Source organism: Chionomys nivalis, chromosome 22, assembly GCF_950005125.1.
Source record: "Chionomys nivalis chromosome 22, mChiNiv1.1, whole genome shotgun sequence".
Classification (NCBI taxonomy): Eukaryota; Metazoa; Chordata; class Mammalia; order Rodentia; family Cricetidae; genus Chionomys; species Chionomys nivalis.
The window spans coordinates 54,271,172-54,288,658 of record NC_080107.1 but is presented as its reverse complement, the minus strand read 5'-3'; the positions used below and the strand labels follow the sequence as shown (position 1 = coordinate 54,288,658).

The window sequence follows — 17,487 nt, the reverse complement described above, 5'->3', positions numbered from 1 at the left end:
TCTGGTCATCATATATGGCCATCTTTTTGTGGTTTGCTTTATTGGATGTTGGGAATGAGTGAAGAGGCATTTGAAGTCACTCTAATCATTGTCTTGAAATGGAAGAACCCACTAAATGTGACATGAGAAAATCGGAAATGGATCTCTGCCCTGAAGACTGGTTTAAAACAAATCTAGCCTGCACAATTAAATCTTCGTGAGCTCTACAGTGTTTGGGTCAGTCTAGTTCATAGGCTAAAAGGAAAAAAAAAATCTTACTCTATCGTTTATATTTTAAGAGTCAGTTTTTCCATTTTATTTATCTTCTTTATAAATTAATTTGATTACAATGAAGTATATTATTGATAACATACAATAGACTGTGAGCAAATTGCTTACTGTTTGTTTACAGAGTTCCTCCTCCCCAGACCGGGCACTAAGTCCCAAACAGGAAAACATGCCAAATACATATTTTCTCTCTTGGCTTCTTCCCCAAGATTGGAAATAGGCCAACATCGATTTCAAATCTGGTGGGAAGGGTTGCTCCTGATGTGCCAGGCCTAGGCCCCCCACTTCCTTCACACAGTGTTTCTTTACTTCTTATAAACCCAGTGAGGCAAATAGGTGAATTTTTTTGTCGTTTTTTGTTTTGTTTTATTTTTTGTTTTTTTCGAGATAGGGTTTCTCTGTAACTTTGGAGCCTATCCTGAAACTAGCTCTTGTAGACCAGGCTGGCCTCAAACTCACAGAGATCCTCCTGCTTCTGCCCCCCACCCGAGTGCTGGGATTAAAGGTGTGCGCCACTACTGCCTGGCCCAAATAGGTTATATTTTATATCACTTAGGTTTTATAAGTAAGGACTACAAAGTTTTGCTTAGGTAAGTAGCTGCCCCAAGGTTATGAAAATTAAATTAGGAAAAGAGAGGCAATACACGGACAGAACTACCTATGATAAGGTTTATGTCCTAGCCATTGTGCTGTTGTCTAAGTAAAACAACTACATTCTGTCAAAAACCCAGATGGAGAATCCACACAATTGTGACCATGTCTGAAGTGCTTCCAGTTACCTTAGTATTCTGTGGTCATGGAAATGGATCTCCAGGCTGCTCTGGGTTTGTGTGATGGAGCTTTGGAAGGGAAACTGAAACATTAACTACTGAGTGTCTGTAAAGTATTTTATATTTTTTAATCTGTATAGCTCAATTTCCTGTCTCCCTTTGGTTCAGCTTTTAAATTCTGCTGTTAACTTTCAGTTCTTATGGTTTTATTGTTATCATGGGTTCCCCCACCCCAGCCCCTTTAAGGGAACAGTTTTCCAAAATATGTGTGAAAAGCAGTTTCTATCAACAAATTGGTTTCTACTATCCATCATGTTTGATTTCTGCAAAAATCCCCTCTATTTGTTGGTGTGGAAGCATAACACTGAAGGGCAGAAATTCCATGGTTCCTAGGTGAAAGGCAAGTAAGGACTTAAAGAATGGTAGTGCCAGCCATGAAGGGACCAATAAGCATGCATTGCATAGCTACATAAGGTATATATTAAGTATTAAAAGCTCGTGTCATCAGTGGAGGTGTTTGTTTTGTTTTTTAGTTTTTATTATTAGTAAATGAGCCCATTAGTTAACATTTATTTCTAGGATTCTTGTTTTGACAATGAAAAGATAGTGGGCACTGGATCACTTTCCATGGAACAGAAATATTTATAATTCTTAGAAGACAGTTTTTTACAAGAGCATTAGTAACATCCTTACATGAATGTAAAGGTCCTATAACAAGTGCTATATTTTGCCCTTTTCCCTCCTTCCCTTCCTGTCAACAGTCTCAAAGCATCCTGCAGGCATAACTTAGTGAGATGGTACTGTGAGGACTAAGATAATTATGGCCTAAATACATTTCAGTAATTATGATTTACTGAAATTAAAGATGTCACTTAAGCCAGGCAGTGTTGACAGGCACCTTTAATCCCAGTACTCAGAAGTCAGAGGCTGGTGGATCTCTGTGCGTTCAAGGCCAGCCCGGTCAACAGAGCGAGTTCCAGGACAACCAGAACTACACAGAGCAACCTTGTGTGTGTGTGAGGGGAGGGGGTACTTGCTGTGCTGGGTTTTTTATCTTGAATATTTATTTTCATTCTGATGTGCATTGGTGTTTCTGATGGTGTGTATGCTTGTATGTCTGTGACTATCTATGGTCACAGACAGCAGACAGCTGTGAGCCACCATGGGGTGCTGGGGATCCAACTGCATCCAGTGAAAGAGCAGCCAGTACTCTTAGCCTCAGAACCCTCCCTCCAGCCCTGCTGGTAGGTTTTTGTTGTTGTTGTTTGTTTGTTTTGTTGTCGGTTGACACAAGCTGGAGTATTTTAGCAAGAGGAAACTAGAGTCATTTGGGAAGAGGAGACATCAGTTGGGAATATGCCTCTTGATGGATTGTAGGCAAATCTGTAGGGGTATTTTCTTCATTTATGATTGATGTAGGAGGGCCACACCCAATGCAGACAGTGCAGTCTGGATACTATGACAAGAAAAGTGGGCTGAGGAGTGTTCCTTGACGGGCTGGGCTTCCGCTTCTGCCTCCAGGTTCTTGCCCTGTCTACCTTCTCCTCAGAGAGAGACGGTAAATGGGAGGTGTAGACAGAGATTGCTCCTTTGTGCCCAGCCACCCAGGCCCGAGTAATCATGCAAATACTATATTAATTACAACACTGCTCGGCCAATATTTCTAGGTAGCTCTTATATCTTAACCCATTTCTGTTAATCTATGTGTTGGTAGAAGGCTGTGGCTTACAGGTAAGGATCAGACATCTGTCTCCTTTGTCAGCTACATGACGTCTCCTCGATTCTGCCTGCTTTCTCTCTATATTTATCTGCTCGGATTTCCCGCCTGGCTTTATTCTGCCCTGCCATAGGCCCCAAAAAGCTTTATTAACCAATGGTAGTAAAACCTATTCACAGCATACAGAGGGGAATCCCACGTCTAACTCCTTTCTCCCAGATTGCTTTTGATGATGGTGTTTCTTACAGTAATAGAAGAACACATGTTCTTAGGGGAAAGCCTTAGGGATTTTTCAACTTTTTCATAAATACCAACAACGTTTATCCAAATAAGTATTTCATATAATTACTATTCATAACTTCTTTTTTATTAGAATTCTTGTGATACATTCTTAACATGGATATAGTATTAAGATGTTAACAAAGCTGTTACATTAGTTTTTATCATGTTTAAACTCTATTAAATTGGAAAAGCTATTTATTAGATATGATATATACAACTAATATAAGTCTACAAGACATTTCAGGTTTTTGGTTTGCCCCAATACCGTAACATCTTTTTTTCTTCTTGTTGTTCGTTTACTCTCTCAATCAGCCCTCCTTCTATCATTTTCAGTGATAGGGATTGCATCCAGGGCTCACAAGTGTTCTGTTGCTGAGTTATATCCCCAGCTGGTCAGCCCTACTGTAAATATATAGCAGAACTACAAATGTCAGGACTCACAGGCAGTCACAGAGTGGGGGGCTCTCTATCTTCAGTACCACTGAAATTTCAGTTTTGCTTTTTTCTCTTTGGGCTTATATCTCATCAGCTTTTAACTACTTTTAACAAGCTATAGCTGAAGCCAGGGGGTAGTGTGGCTCACACCTTTACTCTCAGCACTCAGGCAGAGGCAGACAGGTCTCTTGTGAGTTTGAGGCCAGCCTGTTGTACAAATCCAGTTCCAGGACAGCCAGGGCTACCCAAAGAAACCCTGTTTCAAACAAACAAACAAAAGCTATACCTGACTTTTTGAAAAGGAGTTCAAGACTGAAGAACAGCATAGCAGGTACCAGCACTTGTTACAGTAGCCTGAGATCTGAGTGAGATACTCAAGAATCCACTTTTAGAGCTGGAGGCAATAGTCTGTAATCTTAGTGCTGCTGTGGTGATGTGGGAGTGTGGTGGAGACAGCAGAATCAGCATACAGCTCTCAGAGCAGCTAGGTTGAAGTTCACAGTAGTGGCAGAAATAAGTGATTCTGCCTCAACAGTGTAAAAAGCAAGAACTGACTCTCAGAACTAGATTTCTGACTTCCACATACATGTTGTGCCACATGCTTACCTGTACACATACACACACACACACATACCAAGGATATGCAACCAATATACTTCATTCATAAAAACACATAGACAGGACATGGGCAAGGTATGATGGCACACACCTGTAATCTTCAGCACCCAGAAGTGAGGCCAGCCTGAACTATGTAGTGAGACCCTGTCTCATGAATAAATAATGTATTTGAGTGGGGTGCTTCTCTGTTTTATTAAGTGTTACATACAGTTTTATGGCATCTATAATGTTTGGAGTTATTCTTGAGAGCACTTGGGAAATCCAGTCCTCTCCGCTCCTTATTTCATATGGGGGCCTTCCATGGCGTTTCTTCTGTTTGGTACTTTCTTTTTCTTCCTACCATTATTAGCTTTCTATTTTTCAACCCTAGTTTACAAAGAGTATGTATTCAAAGAACATCCTCCAGTTCCCAGTACCTTATTAATCCTGAGAAGTTACCCAGTCATTCAGTTCTCACAGTAAGCTATAAAAATAGACATCCAGAAAGAGTAGCATAGGACTACTGTGTCTTGAACTAATACATAATTTTGACCTGAGGACAAGAAAATACCATGTGTTATAATTTCCTTAAATTTTTTTTAATATTTATTTATTTATTATGTATACAATATTCTGTCTGTGTGTACGCCTGCAGGCCACAAGAGGGCACCAGACCCCATTACAGATGGTTGTGAGCCACCATGTGGTTGCTGGGAATTGAACTCAGGACCTCTGGAAGAGCAGGCAATGCTCTAATAAATTTTAATCCACATACTGTTTTAAAGGAGCCTTAAAATGAAAAGAGCTCTACTCTCACACCCACACCAAGCACCATGGTGGGAGCTAAGGGAAAAGTCACTAGAAATCAACCACACGTGGCCTCCAGATATTGGTTGTTAGTGACATCCTTAATGAAAGGAACAAGAATTATGTGGTGGTTTTAAGGGATACTGGTCAAGCATTTTGTATAATGTCCCTCAAGAAGTTGTCTTGTGTTCTTCTCATGAAGTTATGAATTTGAAGGTAGCAGATATAAGGTAAAGCCATTTTCACAACATGAAGAGTGCCTGCTAGTAGAATGGCTCCCACTGTCGATACTGATCTTTGCTGTGTGCTGACCTCCCATCCCATCACTGTACTGCGGTCCTCCAGAGCAAGGTTGTTCATTCTTACTTCCTTGACAACATATGTGTACATAAGTTATTTGAAATTCTACCTGGGTGATTTATCTCTTTACCCCATTTATTTATTTAATCCGTCATTTATTTTTGTATTTAGAGACTCATGGATATTTCTCTCATATTCAAGGCTAGAACTCAATAATTACCATATCCTTTTGTTGCTTAAATTATTTGGCTTAAGTCATTAGGAACATTTTTCATTATCTATCAGTATCCCTCCGACATACTTCCATCAATATAGGTATTTTGTTGCTGATAGCATTACTGTTGTCAGTTGATTGGCTTGGTTTGTGGTAATAATAAAAGAAGCATTTGGTTTGTTTGTATGTTTTGTTTCTCAATTTTCTGGCATTACAAAATAGTCCAGGTTTATCTTCTATGTTTTTCAACTCAATTTTAGAGTCACTCATTTCTCCATGTAGCTGTTATTTATTTCCTTAGCAAATGAACTTGTAGATGCTGGGTATGCTGTATAATTCACCGAAGTGATTGCATAGTATATAGACTTGTCATTATTTGTAAGAGATCCAGTTGTTGCATTACCTCAGCAATACTTGGTGCTTTAATTTTAGCCAGCCTAATGTGTCGGTATGTATGTGTGTAGTTTCTGGGATACTTATATTGTCTTATTTTGTTGCTTAAAATACAAGAGACAAATACAACTATTTACAATATTTCATTTAAACTCTTACTACACTTGAATATATAGAAACATACAGAATATACAGTTATTAAGAATTGACTTTTTAAATTGCAGCAAATACTGTTAACATTAATTACTATGTGAAAGATAAGTATTCAAAAGGACATTCCAGTAATGGCAGAGTCTGTCGGTGGTTCTGAGGGCTGAGCATGTATAAATACTTCACGACAGCAGGTGTAGCAGGTGTGTACATTGAAAATCAGTTCCCAGATCTCTCTGATCACATTGTTGAGGACAAGGAATTGTTTTTAGAATTTTGTGAGATTTGTAATATAATTATTCTGATAAGAACTTATTAAACTTGTCATCATTAGAACTCAGGAGAGGACTTTAAATAAAATGGATTCATTCCAAGTTCCGCAGCAAATTTTGTAAGACCAAATATTTTAAGCCAGTGGTTCCCATGGGACTCCAGTTTGTTATCGTTTTTGCAGGCCTCAGAAATTCAGCATATGAGTTTTCATTGGTCAGTAGGAAGAGCACTAGATAGATGAGAACTGCGAGGGGGGGTTAGGGGCTGTGGACCATGGCTGGAGAGACGGCTCAGAGGTTAAGAGCACCGACTACTCTTAGGGGCCGTGGACCATGGGTGGAGAGACGGCTCAGAGGTTAAGAGCACCAACTACTCTTAGGGGCCGTGGACCATGGCTGGAGAGACAGCTCAGAGGTTAAGAGCACCGACTACTCTTCTAGAAGACCTGGGTTCCATTCCCAGCATCCACATGGTAGCTTAGAACAGTCTTTAACCCCAGTTCCATTACACATGAAAGGAATGCACATACAGGGCCTTGGACCTTTTCCATTTGGGAATGGGCATGAGCTTTGATTAGCATTACTTTTTCTACTTCGTTTTTCTATCAGAAGCACTTTGCCTTCTCCTTTGAAGTAATTTGAATGTTTTTCTGTGGGAAACCACATTTTAGCAGCTTATCTTCCTTTATACAACAGGAAGGTCAGTAGCCTCACTTCTTACCTTGCGTAGGAGATATGGCATGAGGCATGTGGGATGGCGTGGCACTTTTCTTCTAGCTTGCCCACCCTCATTGTACTTCTTTTGAGGGCGTAGTCCCGGAAGAGGCAGTAAGTACAGGCTTGAATATGTGTTTGACCTTACAGCACTCTTTGGTATAAATCCAAAGAGATACCGTTCTTCTGAATGTTCCTGGTCCTCTCTGTTCCGCAGGAGTCTCCCCAGGACAGTGCCATCACCAGAGACATCAACCGTACGTTTCCAGCGCATGACTACTTCAAGGACACAGGGGGAGACGGACAAGATTCCTTGTATAAAATATGCAAGGTATTTCGTAGTAAAATATGAAAGTATTGGTTTTGAATGATGGTTCTGGTTCTCTAAAATTATATAAAAGACAAACATCAAAATGTAATTTGGGCTTGTTTGAGGCTTTTTGTTTTGAGTTCTTTTGTTTTTTGAAAAAGGGCCTCATGTTGTCTAGCTATCTTCAGTCTCACTATACCTGAGGCTGGCCTTAAATTCCTGTTCGTCTGCCTCCAGTCCCCAAATCATAAGATTACAGATGCGTTCCACCACGCCGTCTATAAAGTGTAACTTGTTATTCAGTGTTCAGAACTGGAAAAGAAAGAAAAAAACGGCAAAAAAGAGAATGGGAAGCCATAGATATTGCTGTTTTAGAGTTATCAACAATCAGGAAATAATGAACTGGAGAGATGACTTCATGTTTAACAGCACACTGCTCTTCCAGAGGATCTGAGTTCAGTTCCCAGCACCTACACCCACTGGCTCGCAACCGTGAACTCTGACTCTATAAGCATCTGCCTTCATGTAGGTCATTCTGTTATGCTGGAAGTTACTCTCAGCCATTTAGAAAACAGGACATAAGAGAGGCCAGAAAGAAGGTAAGGGACAGAAAATACCATCTTCTTGGCATACCATAGCCATTGCATTACGAACTCATAACCACTGGCCTGCACAGGACTGTCCCTGCCAAGAGCCAGTCATGGATAGGGTAGGACTTATGGGACCCCACTTTTCCCTGCAGAACTGTTAGGTACTGAAATGTAACAGGAGGAACAGGTCCCTTTGTTTTGTAACAGGAGAGAGCAGGCTGCTTGTAGTCCCAGCCGTCCGGCTAACTTATCCCCAAAATAACCACACAGAAATTTAATTAATTAAAATACTGCCTGGCCCATTAGTTCTAGCCTCTTATTGGCTAACTCTCATATTTTGATTTAACCCATTTCTAGTAATTGGTATGCCACCACAAGGTCGTGGCTTACCAGGAAAGATTCAGCATGTCTGACCTGGCAGCTCCGTGGCGGCTTTCTCTCTGACTTTGCTTCCTTCCTCCCAGAATTCATTTCTGTCTTCTCTGCTTACCTAAGTTCTGCCCTATCAGGCCAAGCAGTTTCTTTATTGATTAACCAATGAAAGCAACACATAAACAGAAGGAACTCCTACACCACTGAAGATTCTGGGAGTGGTACCTACTGAAAGCCCCTCTGGTGAGCCCGCCAGGCTCCAATGGAGAGTTGCAAACCTATGGTCATACAGAATCCTCGTTCAAGCAGTAGGTCACAAAACCAAAGAGAGGTAAATGTTGGGAAGGGATTTGTCAGTAGGAGAGTATTGACCAGTGTGGGAGGTAAGAGGGCTTGGGGAGAAAGTAATTAGTGTGTGTTACATACATTCGTGAAATTGTCAAAGGACAAATCTGAGGAAGATTATATTTGAAAACCCAAAAGAGAAAAAGAATAACTGAAGCCAATGTAGCTAAGTGTGACACTAATCAAGACAAAGTTCTCAGCGTTCATTAATAAACAGAGCAAAAAACAGTGCCATCCTGACCCTTCATAAGGCATATTTAGACTTTTCAATTTTAGTTTGTAAACTCCTGGGAGCTGTGGAATGTTTATGCACATTTTAAGTGCTGAAGTTGGCTCTGTGGACATGATCCAGCAGTAGGAAGTACCAGTGCCCATTCAGGTGGATTGGTAGCACTGTGATGGTAGATACTCATTTCTGAGGACTGTGCCTAAATACTGTAAAAGTAGCAGTCTTTTCAGTTGTAATCTTTTTTGTTTATTTGTTTGGTTTTTTGAGACAGGTTTTCTTTGTGTAGTTCTGGCTGTCCTGGAACTCACTCTGTAGACCAGGCTGGCCTTGAACTCAAGATCTGCCTGCCTCTGCCTCCCACGTGCTGGGAGTAAAGCTTGTGCCACCACTGGTTGTAATCATCTTACAGATACAGAGTAAGTAATGCACATCAGAGCCACAGAGGCCAGGACCAGACTTCTTGAGTCTGGTCCTGACTGCAGAGCCAGTCTTTGATCTTTTCCTTCTCAGAATTAAGTATTTTTGTTTTGTTTTGTTTTTTGTAGTATGTCCAGGCAAGGTACAAGACATACTGTTAAAGAACTGCCACTTAATACTGAAAAGAAAAAACTACCAGCTGATTTTAGGACAGGCTAGCAATAAAAGGCTTTCTAGTGACATACTAGGTGATTGGAATTATTGAGGACAGTTAGACATTAAAGAAGTTGTTGTGTAATTTCTCCATAGCACTCAAAGCTGTGATTCTGTCGTGATTTGCGTAGGTCGTTTGACCACTTGTATCCTGTATCTCGATTATTCCTGCAGCCATTCCCCACCTGAGTATGTCCCGCCATCCACCGTCTCTGCCTCACACTTGTGTGTCCAGTTCCCATGTCTTAATCTCCCTGCAGCTCCCTGCCTTTGACTCTTCCCCTCTTGGCTATTCTCCCAGACCTCTCGGTTTCCTCAGTGACTCCGTGTTCTCTCTTGCGGCCTGCCCTCGCACACAGACCTTCCCCTGGACTCAGATGGACTTCTACAGCTGTACATGGTCCCTGTGAGGTTACTGGAAAGATGTGCCCAAATCTGTGCTGACTTGTAAATTCCTAGGTACCCATTAATCTCTGTCAGAATCGTGGAACAAAGTTGGTCTTTCGAGTTCACTTAAAAACATGTTTATTGGGAAAGCTTTCTTTCTTTCTTTCTTTTATTTATTTATTTATTTATTAAAGGTTTCTGCCTCCTCCCCGCCACCACCTCCCATTTCCCTCCCCCTCTCCCAGTCAACTCCCCCTCCCTCAGCAGCCCAAAGAGCAATCAGGATTCCCTGCCCTGTGGGAAGTACAAGGACCACCCACCTCCATCCAGGTCTAGTAAGGTGAGCATCCAAACTGCCTAGGCTCCCACAAAGCCAGTACGTGCAGTAGGACCAAAACCCAGTGCCATTGTTCTTGAGTTCTCAGTAGTCCTCATTGTCCATTATGTTCAGCGAGTCCGGTTTTATCCCATGCTTTTTCAGACCCAGGCCAGCTGGCCTTGGTGAGTTCCCAATAGAACATCCCCATTGTCTCAGTGGGTGGGTGCACCCCTCTCGGTCCTGAGTTCCTTGCTCGTGCTCTCTCTCCTTCTGCTCCTGATTTGGACCTTGAGATTTCAGTCCGGTGCTCCAATGTGGGTCTCTGTCTCCTTTCATCGCCTAATGAAGGTTAATATTCAGGAGGATGCTTATATGTTTTTCTTTGGGTTCACCTTCTTATTTAGCTTCTCTAGGATCACGAATTATAGGCTCAATGTCCTTTATCTATAGCTAGAAACCAAATATGACTGAGTACATCCCATGTTCCTCTTTTTGGGTTTGACTCACCTCACTCAGGATAGTGTTTTCTATTTCCATCCATTTGTATGCAAAATTCAAGAAGTCATTGTTTTTTACTGCTGAGTAGTACTCTAATATGTATATATTCCATACTTTCTTCATCCATTCTTCCATTGAAGGGCATCTAGGTTGTTTGGGAAAGCTTTCAAATATACAGAAGTTGGTTATTGTGATGAATTTCTATGTATTCCCTTCACATCAGCCTCTTTCCACTTTGCTTCATCTGTTCTTTAAAACTTCAAAATAAAGTTCAGAAATCTTGACCCAAAGTTAGACTGTTGTTCATCTCAGCCATCCACTATCAGCTGAATCTATGTCTAGACGTCCCTACATGCCTTCATGCAGCTGCTGCATCTCTTCCTTCCCCCATGCCACATCCTCAGGTTGATTCCTGTGCTTGGTGACCCGTAGAGTTGCACTTCCTTCCCATTATTCCCTCTTATATTGCTGGCAGTTTTATTAAAAAAACAAAAACAAAAACAACTGCCTTGAATTAGTCGCCCAACCTCTGGAGTCCAGCCTGCTTTCATGTTTACTCCAAAATGTGCTTTACAGCAAAATTGGGCTCACTTGTGCAGCCTCCACAGAAATCTTGAGTACTGCAGTTTTAACACAGTAGAATGAAATAAAAGTTGAGTTCATTTTCTGCTTCTGGATTCCTTACCTTAGCATAGGTGATGTTTTGTAATATATCCTGGTTCATGATTTACTCCTGCTTCATCAAATGAACTTCTTGCTTTACATGGCTTGATTTATTTGCAGGATTCCCTCACTGCTCAGGGACAGTAGCACTTGCCTCACTGCTGAGCACATTACAGATGATCCTCACGTAGCCGCGAACTAATGAAATGGCCTGTCCTCCTTTTCTTCATTGTAGACCATTGAACCTCATTCTCCCACTGTTTCCCAAGTCCCTCATACTCAGTACCTGTGTGCATTCATTTGCTCCCTTTTCTGCCTGAATAGTATGTTCTCCCCTGTTCTCTACCTGTGGAGATTCCATGTATACATTTCCTCCTCTTACATAAAATTGCTTAAACTGTGCTTAGCCCTTTGTCTGTGAAGGCTGAGTGAGGACAGGAAGTCAACATTATGACATTTTGTAGTGTGTATAAATAATGTGCTAAAGATCCAGCAAAACTGACAAACACAGGCCTCGACTCTGTAACTGATAAATTGCTGATGATACCAAATGCTTCTCAGAGAGATGTTAGCTATCTGCCATGATAGTTTTCAGTACACTCTTAGCAATATTGACTCTAACATTAATTTTTATTAACTTGAGTTGTGGAAGGTGGTGTGCCTCCTGGTACAGTTTCTTTCTAAAGCCCTTGTTTTGTATCTTGTTTAAAAAAAGAAAAGTGTACATGCTTCTTGTCACCCTCGCATCAGATAAGCTGTGAGGAACCAGGAAGCCTAATAAAATTACAGTGAATTCCACCTCACTTTATGAGGATAGAATTGTATGTGTTTGTAAAGCTGTGGGGTCTCTAAAAGCTTACGTATATTAACCTATTATATGATAAACACTGGTTTCTCATCTACCGAAAAGACAAACTCTAAAACACCTAATTTTAAATTTCTTTCTTAGAACACAGGAATCTTGATACACAGAAGGTAGGAAAATAAAGAAGTGTCAACTATAGGTAGACTTTTCTTTCCCTCCCACCAGTTCCCAAATAACCAACACAGAGACTCAATATTAATTACAAATGCTCAGACACTAGCTCAGGCTTGTTACTAGCTAATTCTTATAACTTAAATTAACTGACTTCTGTTAATCTACATTCTGCCACATAGTGTGACCTCTCTTTCATCTCGGTCCTCCTGTTTTCTCCCATGTCTGCCTAGTGACTCCACTAACTCTGTTCTTCTTTTACCCAGTGTCCTTAGTCCGGTTTTCCCACCTAACCTTATCCTGTTCAGCCATTGACTTCTTTATTAACAAATCACAGCATAGTATACATAAATATACAGAAGGACTATCCGACAGCATTTCCCCCTTTTGGTCTAAATAAAAAGGAAGGTTCTTAACTTTAACACAGTTAAATTATATTCAACAAAACAGGTATCAAGTAGGAATTACAGTTAAAAATCCAGACAATTTGTATTTGGTAAAAATCAGAGAAAATATTCTGTTATCTATTTTATCTTTATAAGTCTAAAGTTTCATATCTAATTAAATTTGTTATCATACTTTTTTTTTTTTTGGTTTGGTTTGGTTTGGTTTGATTTTTGTTTTATGAGACAGGGTTTCTCTGTAGGTTTGAAAACCTGTTCTGGAACTTGCTCTGTAGACCAGGATGGCTTTGAACTCACAGAGATCTTCTGCCTGTCTCTGCCTCCTGAGTAAGGGGATAAAAGGCTTGTGTCACCACCACCTGACTATGATATTTTATTTTTTATCATGGACAGCATAATGTCAGCAATTAAGGCAAGGGAAATTTCTTTGCCTAAATGACTAGCTTTTGCTGTAAAGAAAGCAAACTCCATGCAAAGTTTGCAAAGTAAATGGGTCCTGTCTGGAGCAGACTCACTCTCATAAAAAGCCTTAGGTTATTAAGCATATTAATACAGGTGATTAACTACTAACTTGCATTTCTCTATTATCCTAAATAGTTTGTAGTAATTTTCCAGGAATAGAAATACACATTACATTATTAAATGAGCTGTATACATTAAACAAGAGTAGGAACATATATTCAGTATGCTCTAACAAAAATCACCTGAAATTTGTATCAGTATATAAAAATCCATAACAGTGTAAAATATTTAAGACTGGTAGTTGCTTTTTAGATTAAAGTAGATTCAGTAATCTATCCTTTTATCCTATTATTTCTGTATCCCCCTCTCCATTTTTCTTTTTAGAACAAGATCCCTGAAGTTAATCTTCTTTTTTCTGCCTTTTTTTTCTGACCATTACCAATAACAACTTGTAACCAATCCCCTTAAACGATGACAAACATCCATGACCAATATTTCTCTAGACTACTTCTTCTTGTGTGGAGGGTGCTAGTATCTTTGGTGGAAACTTGAGAAAACTGGAATGATGAGGTCGCAGCTGGAGTAATCCATGAGGTTGGACCATCTTAGCCAGCAGCCTTGAAAGTGTTGTAGAATTTTGAGAAGACTCTAACAGAGGCATTTTGAAATGATGGGTTACCTGGGCCGTTCGTTTTCATTGGTATATGGTCCCCTTATTCTGAAAATACATAAGCTTTGTTTGTTTTGTTTTAATTTTAATTTTGTTGATCTTTACTGAGCTCTACATTTTTCTCTGCTCCGTTCCTTACCTCTTCCCTCCCCTTCAACCCTCTCCCAAGGTCCCCATGCTCCAAATTTACTCTGGAGATCTTGTGTTTTTCTACTTCCCATGTAGATGAGATCTTTGTATGTCTCTGTTAGGGTGCTCATTGTTGTTTAGATTCTCTGGGATTGTGATTTGTAGGCTGGCTTTCTTTATTTTATGTTTAAAAACCACTTATGAGTAAGTACATGTGATAATTGTCTTTCTGTGTCTGGGTTACCTCACTCAATGTATTCTAGCTCCATCCATTTGCCTGCAAAGTTCAAAATGTCGTTATTTTTTTCTCCATTGTGTAAATGTACCACATTTTCCTTATCCATTCTTAGGTCGAGGGGCATTTAGGTTGTTTCCAGGTTCTGGCTATGACAAACAAAGCTGCTAAAAACATAGTTGAACACATGTCCTTGTGGCACGGTTGAGCATCCTTTGGGTTTATACCCAAAAGTGGTATTACTGGGCGCTTGACGAAGGTTGTTTCCTACTTTTCTGAGAAATCACCACACAGATCTCCAAAGGGGCTGTACCAGTTTGCATTCCCACCAGCAATGCAGAAGTGTTCCCTTTTCCCCACAACCCCTCCAGCATAAGTTGTCATCAGTGTCATCTTGGCCATTCTTATAGATGTAAGATGGAATCTCAGAGTTGTTTTGATTTGCATTTCTCTGATGACTAAGGATGTTGAGCATTTCCATAAGTGTCTTTTCAGCCATTTCAGATTCCACTGTTGAGGTCTGTACTCCATTTTTTTTGTTGGATTATTTGTTCTTTTGATGACCAGTTTCTTGAGTTCTTTGTATATTTTAGAGATCAGACCTCTGTCTCATGTGGGGTTAGTGAAGATCTTTTCCCATTCTGTAGGCTGTCGTTTTGTCTTGTTGACTGTGTCCTTTGCTTTATAGAAGCTTTTCAGTTTCAGGAGGTCCCATTTATTAATTGTTTCAGTGTCTGTGCTCCTGGGGTTATATTTAGAGAGTGCTTCCCTGTGCCAATGCATTCGAGTGTACTTTCCAATTTCTCTTCTATGAGGTTCAGTGTAGCTGGCTTTATGTTGAGGTCTTTGGTCCATTTGGACTTGAGTTTTGTGCATGGTGATAGATATGGGTCTATTTTCATTCTTCTACATGCTGATATCCAGTCATGCCAGCACCATTTCTTAAATGTGCTTTTTCCCCCACTTGATTTTTTTTTTCTTCTTTATCAAAATCAGTGTTCGAAGGTGTGTGGATTAATATCCGGGTCTTCGAATAAGTTCCGTTGGTCCTCCTGTCTGTTTTTATGCTAATACCAGGCTGTTTTCAGTACTGTAGCTCTGTAGTAGAGTTTTGAGTCAGGGATTTTGATGCCTCCAGAAGTTCCTTTACTGTAGAGAATTGTTTTGGCTATCCTGGGCTTTTTGCTTTTCCATATGAAGTTGAATACTGTTCTTTCGAGGCCTATGAAGAATTTTTCTGGGATTTTGCTGGGCATTGCATTGAATCTGTAGGTTGCTTTTGGTAAGATTGCCATTTTTACTGTTAATTCTACCTACCCAAGAGCATGGGAGATCTTTCCACTTTCTGGTGTCTTCTTCAATTTCTTTCCTTTAAGACTTAAAGTTTGTGTCATACAAGTCTTCCACTTGTTTGGTTAGAGTTACTCTGAGATATTTTATGCTATTTGTGCCTATTGTGAAGGGGGATGTTTCTCTGATTTCATTCTCAGCCCATTTATCATCTGTGTACAGGAGGGCTAGAGGGCTACTGATTTTTTCAAGTTAATCTTGTATCCTGCTACAATACTGAAAGTCTTTCTTTTCTTTTCTTTTCTTTTTTGGTTTTTCGAGACAGGGTTTCTCTGTAGCTCTGGAGCCTGTCCTGGAACTCCCTTTGTAGACCAGGCTGGCCTCAAACTTACAGAGATCCGCCTGCCTCTGCCTCCCGACTGCTGGGATTAAAGGCGTACGCCACCACCGCCCGGCTACTGAAAGTATTTCTGAGTTGTAGAAGTACCTTGGTAGAATTTTTGGGATTGCTTATATAAACGATCATATCATCAGCAAACAGTGAGATTTTGACTTACTCATTTTCGATTTGTATCCCCATGATCTCCTTTTTTGTTGTCTTATTGCTCTAGCTAGGACCTCAAGAACTATATTGAATAGATATGGAGAGAGTGGACAACCTTGTCTTATTCCTAATTTCAGTGGGATCACTGGGAGTTTCTCTCCATTTAGTTTGATGTTGGCTGTTGGCTTGCTATATTATTTATTATATTATTTTATATATATTATATATTATATTATTTAAATTTATTTTAATAATTTAAATTAATTATTATTTATTATGTTTAGGTATGTTCCTTATATCCCTACTCTCTCCAAGACCTTTATCATGAAGGGATGTTGTATTTTGTGGAAAGCTTTTTTGGCATCTAGTGAGATGATCATGTGGTTTTTATTTTTCAGTTAGTTTAATGGTGGATTATGTTGACAGATTTTCGTATGTTGAACCATCCCTGCATCTTGAGATGAAACCGACTTGATCATGGTGGATGATGGTTCTGGTGTGTTCTTGGATTCAATTTGCCAGTATTTTATTTAGTATTTTTGCATCAATGTTCATGAGTGAGATTTGTCTGTAATTCTCTTTCTTAGTAATGACTTTATGTGGTTTGGGTATCAGGGTAATTGTAGCCTCATAAAAAGAGTTTAGCATTGTTCCTTCTGTTTCTATTGTGTGGAACAATTTGAGGAGTATTGGTATTAGTTCTTCTTTGAAAATCTTGTAGAGTTGTGAGCTGAAACCATCTGGTCCTGGGCTTCTTTTGATGGGAGACTTTTGATGACTGTTTCTATTTCTTCAGCATTTATAGGTCTGTTTATTTACTTATCTGGCCTTGATTTAATTTTGGTAAGTGATATTTACCCAGAAAGTTCTTTTCCTTTAAGTTTTCCAATTTTTTGGAGTACAGGGTTTTCAAAATATGACCTGATGATTCTCTGTATTTCCTCTGTGTCTGTTGTTTAGGCTTCTTTTAATCTTCTGATTTTGTTAATTTGCGTATTCTCTGCCGTTTAGTTAGTTTGGGTAAAGGTTTATCTATTTTGTTGGTTTTCTCGAAGATCAAACTCTTTGTCTCATTGATTCTTTGTATTGTTTTCTTTTTTCTTTATTTATTTACTAAAGATTTCTGCCTCCTCCCCACCACCGCCTCCCATTTCCCTCCCCCTCCCCCAATCAAGTCTCCCTCCCTCCTTAGCCCTAAGAGCAATCATGGTTCCCTGCCCTGTGGGAAGTCCAAGGACCACCCACCTCCATCCAGGTCTAGTAAGGTGAGCATCCAAACTGCCTAGGCTCCCACAAAGCCAGTACGTGCAGTAGGATCAAAAACCCATTGCCATTGTTCATGAGTTCTCAGTTGTCCTCATTGTCCGCTATGTTCAGCGAGTCTGGTTTTATCCCATGCTTTTTCAGACCCAGGCCAGCTGGCCTTGGTGAGTTCCCGATAGAACATCCCCATTGTCTCAGTGGGTGGGTGCACCCCTCTCGGTCCTGAGTTCCTTGCTCGTGCTCTCTCTCCTTC

At 40.1% G+C, this 17,487-nt stretch overlaps 1 protein-coding gene across 6 annotated transcripts in view; it reads left to right on the top strand.

Moving 5' to 3' along the window:
• Rabgap1 (RAB GTPase activating protein 1) overlaps nucleotides 1-17,487 on the top strand; it is a 160,115-nt gene that overhangs the window by 104,580 nt on the left and 38,048 nt on the right. For all 6 annotated transcript variants that reach the window (XM_057755734.1, XM_057755729.1, XM_057755731.1 and 3 more), the window contains one exon: nucleotides 7,136-7,249. In XM_057755734.1, coding sequence (XP_057611717.1) covers nucleotides 7,136-7,249 — 114 coding nt within the window. The remainder of the gene's footprint in view (nucleotides 1-7,135; nucleotides 7,250-17,487) is intronic.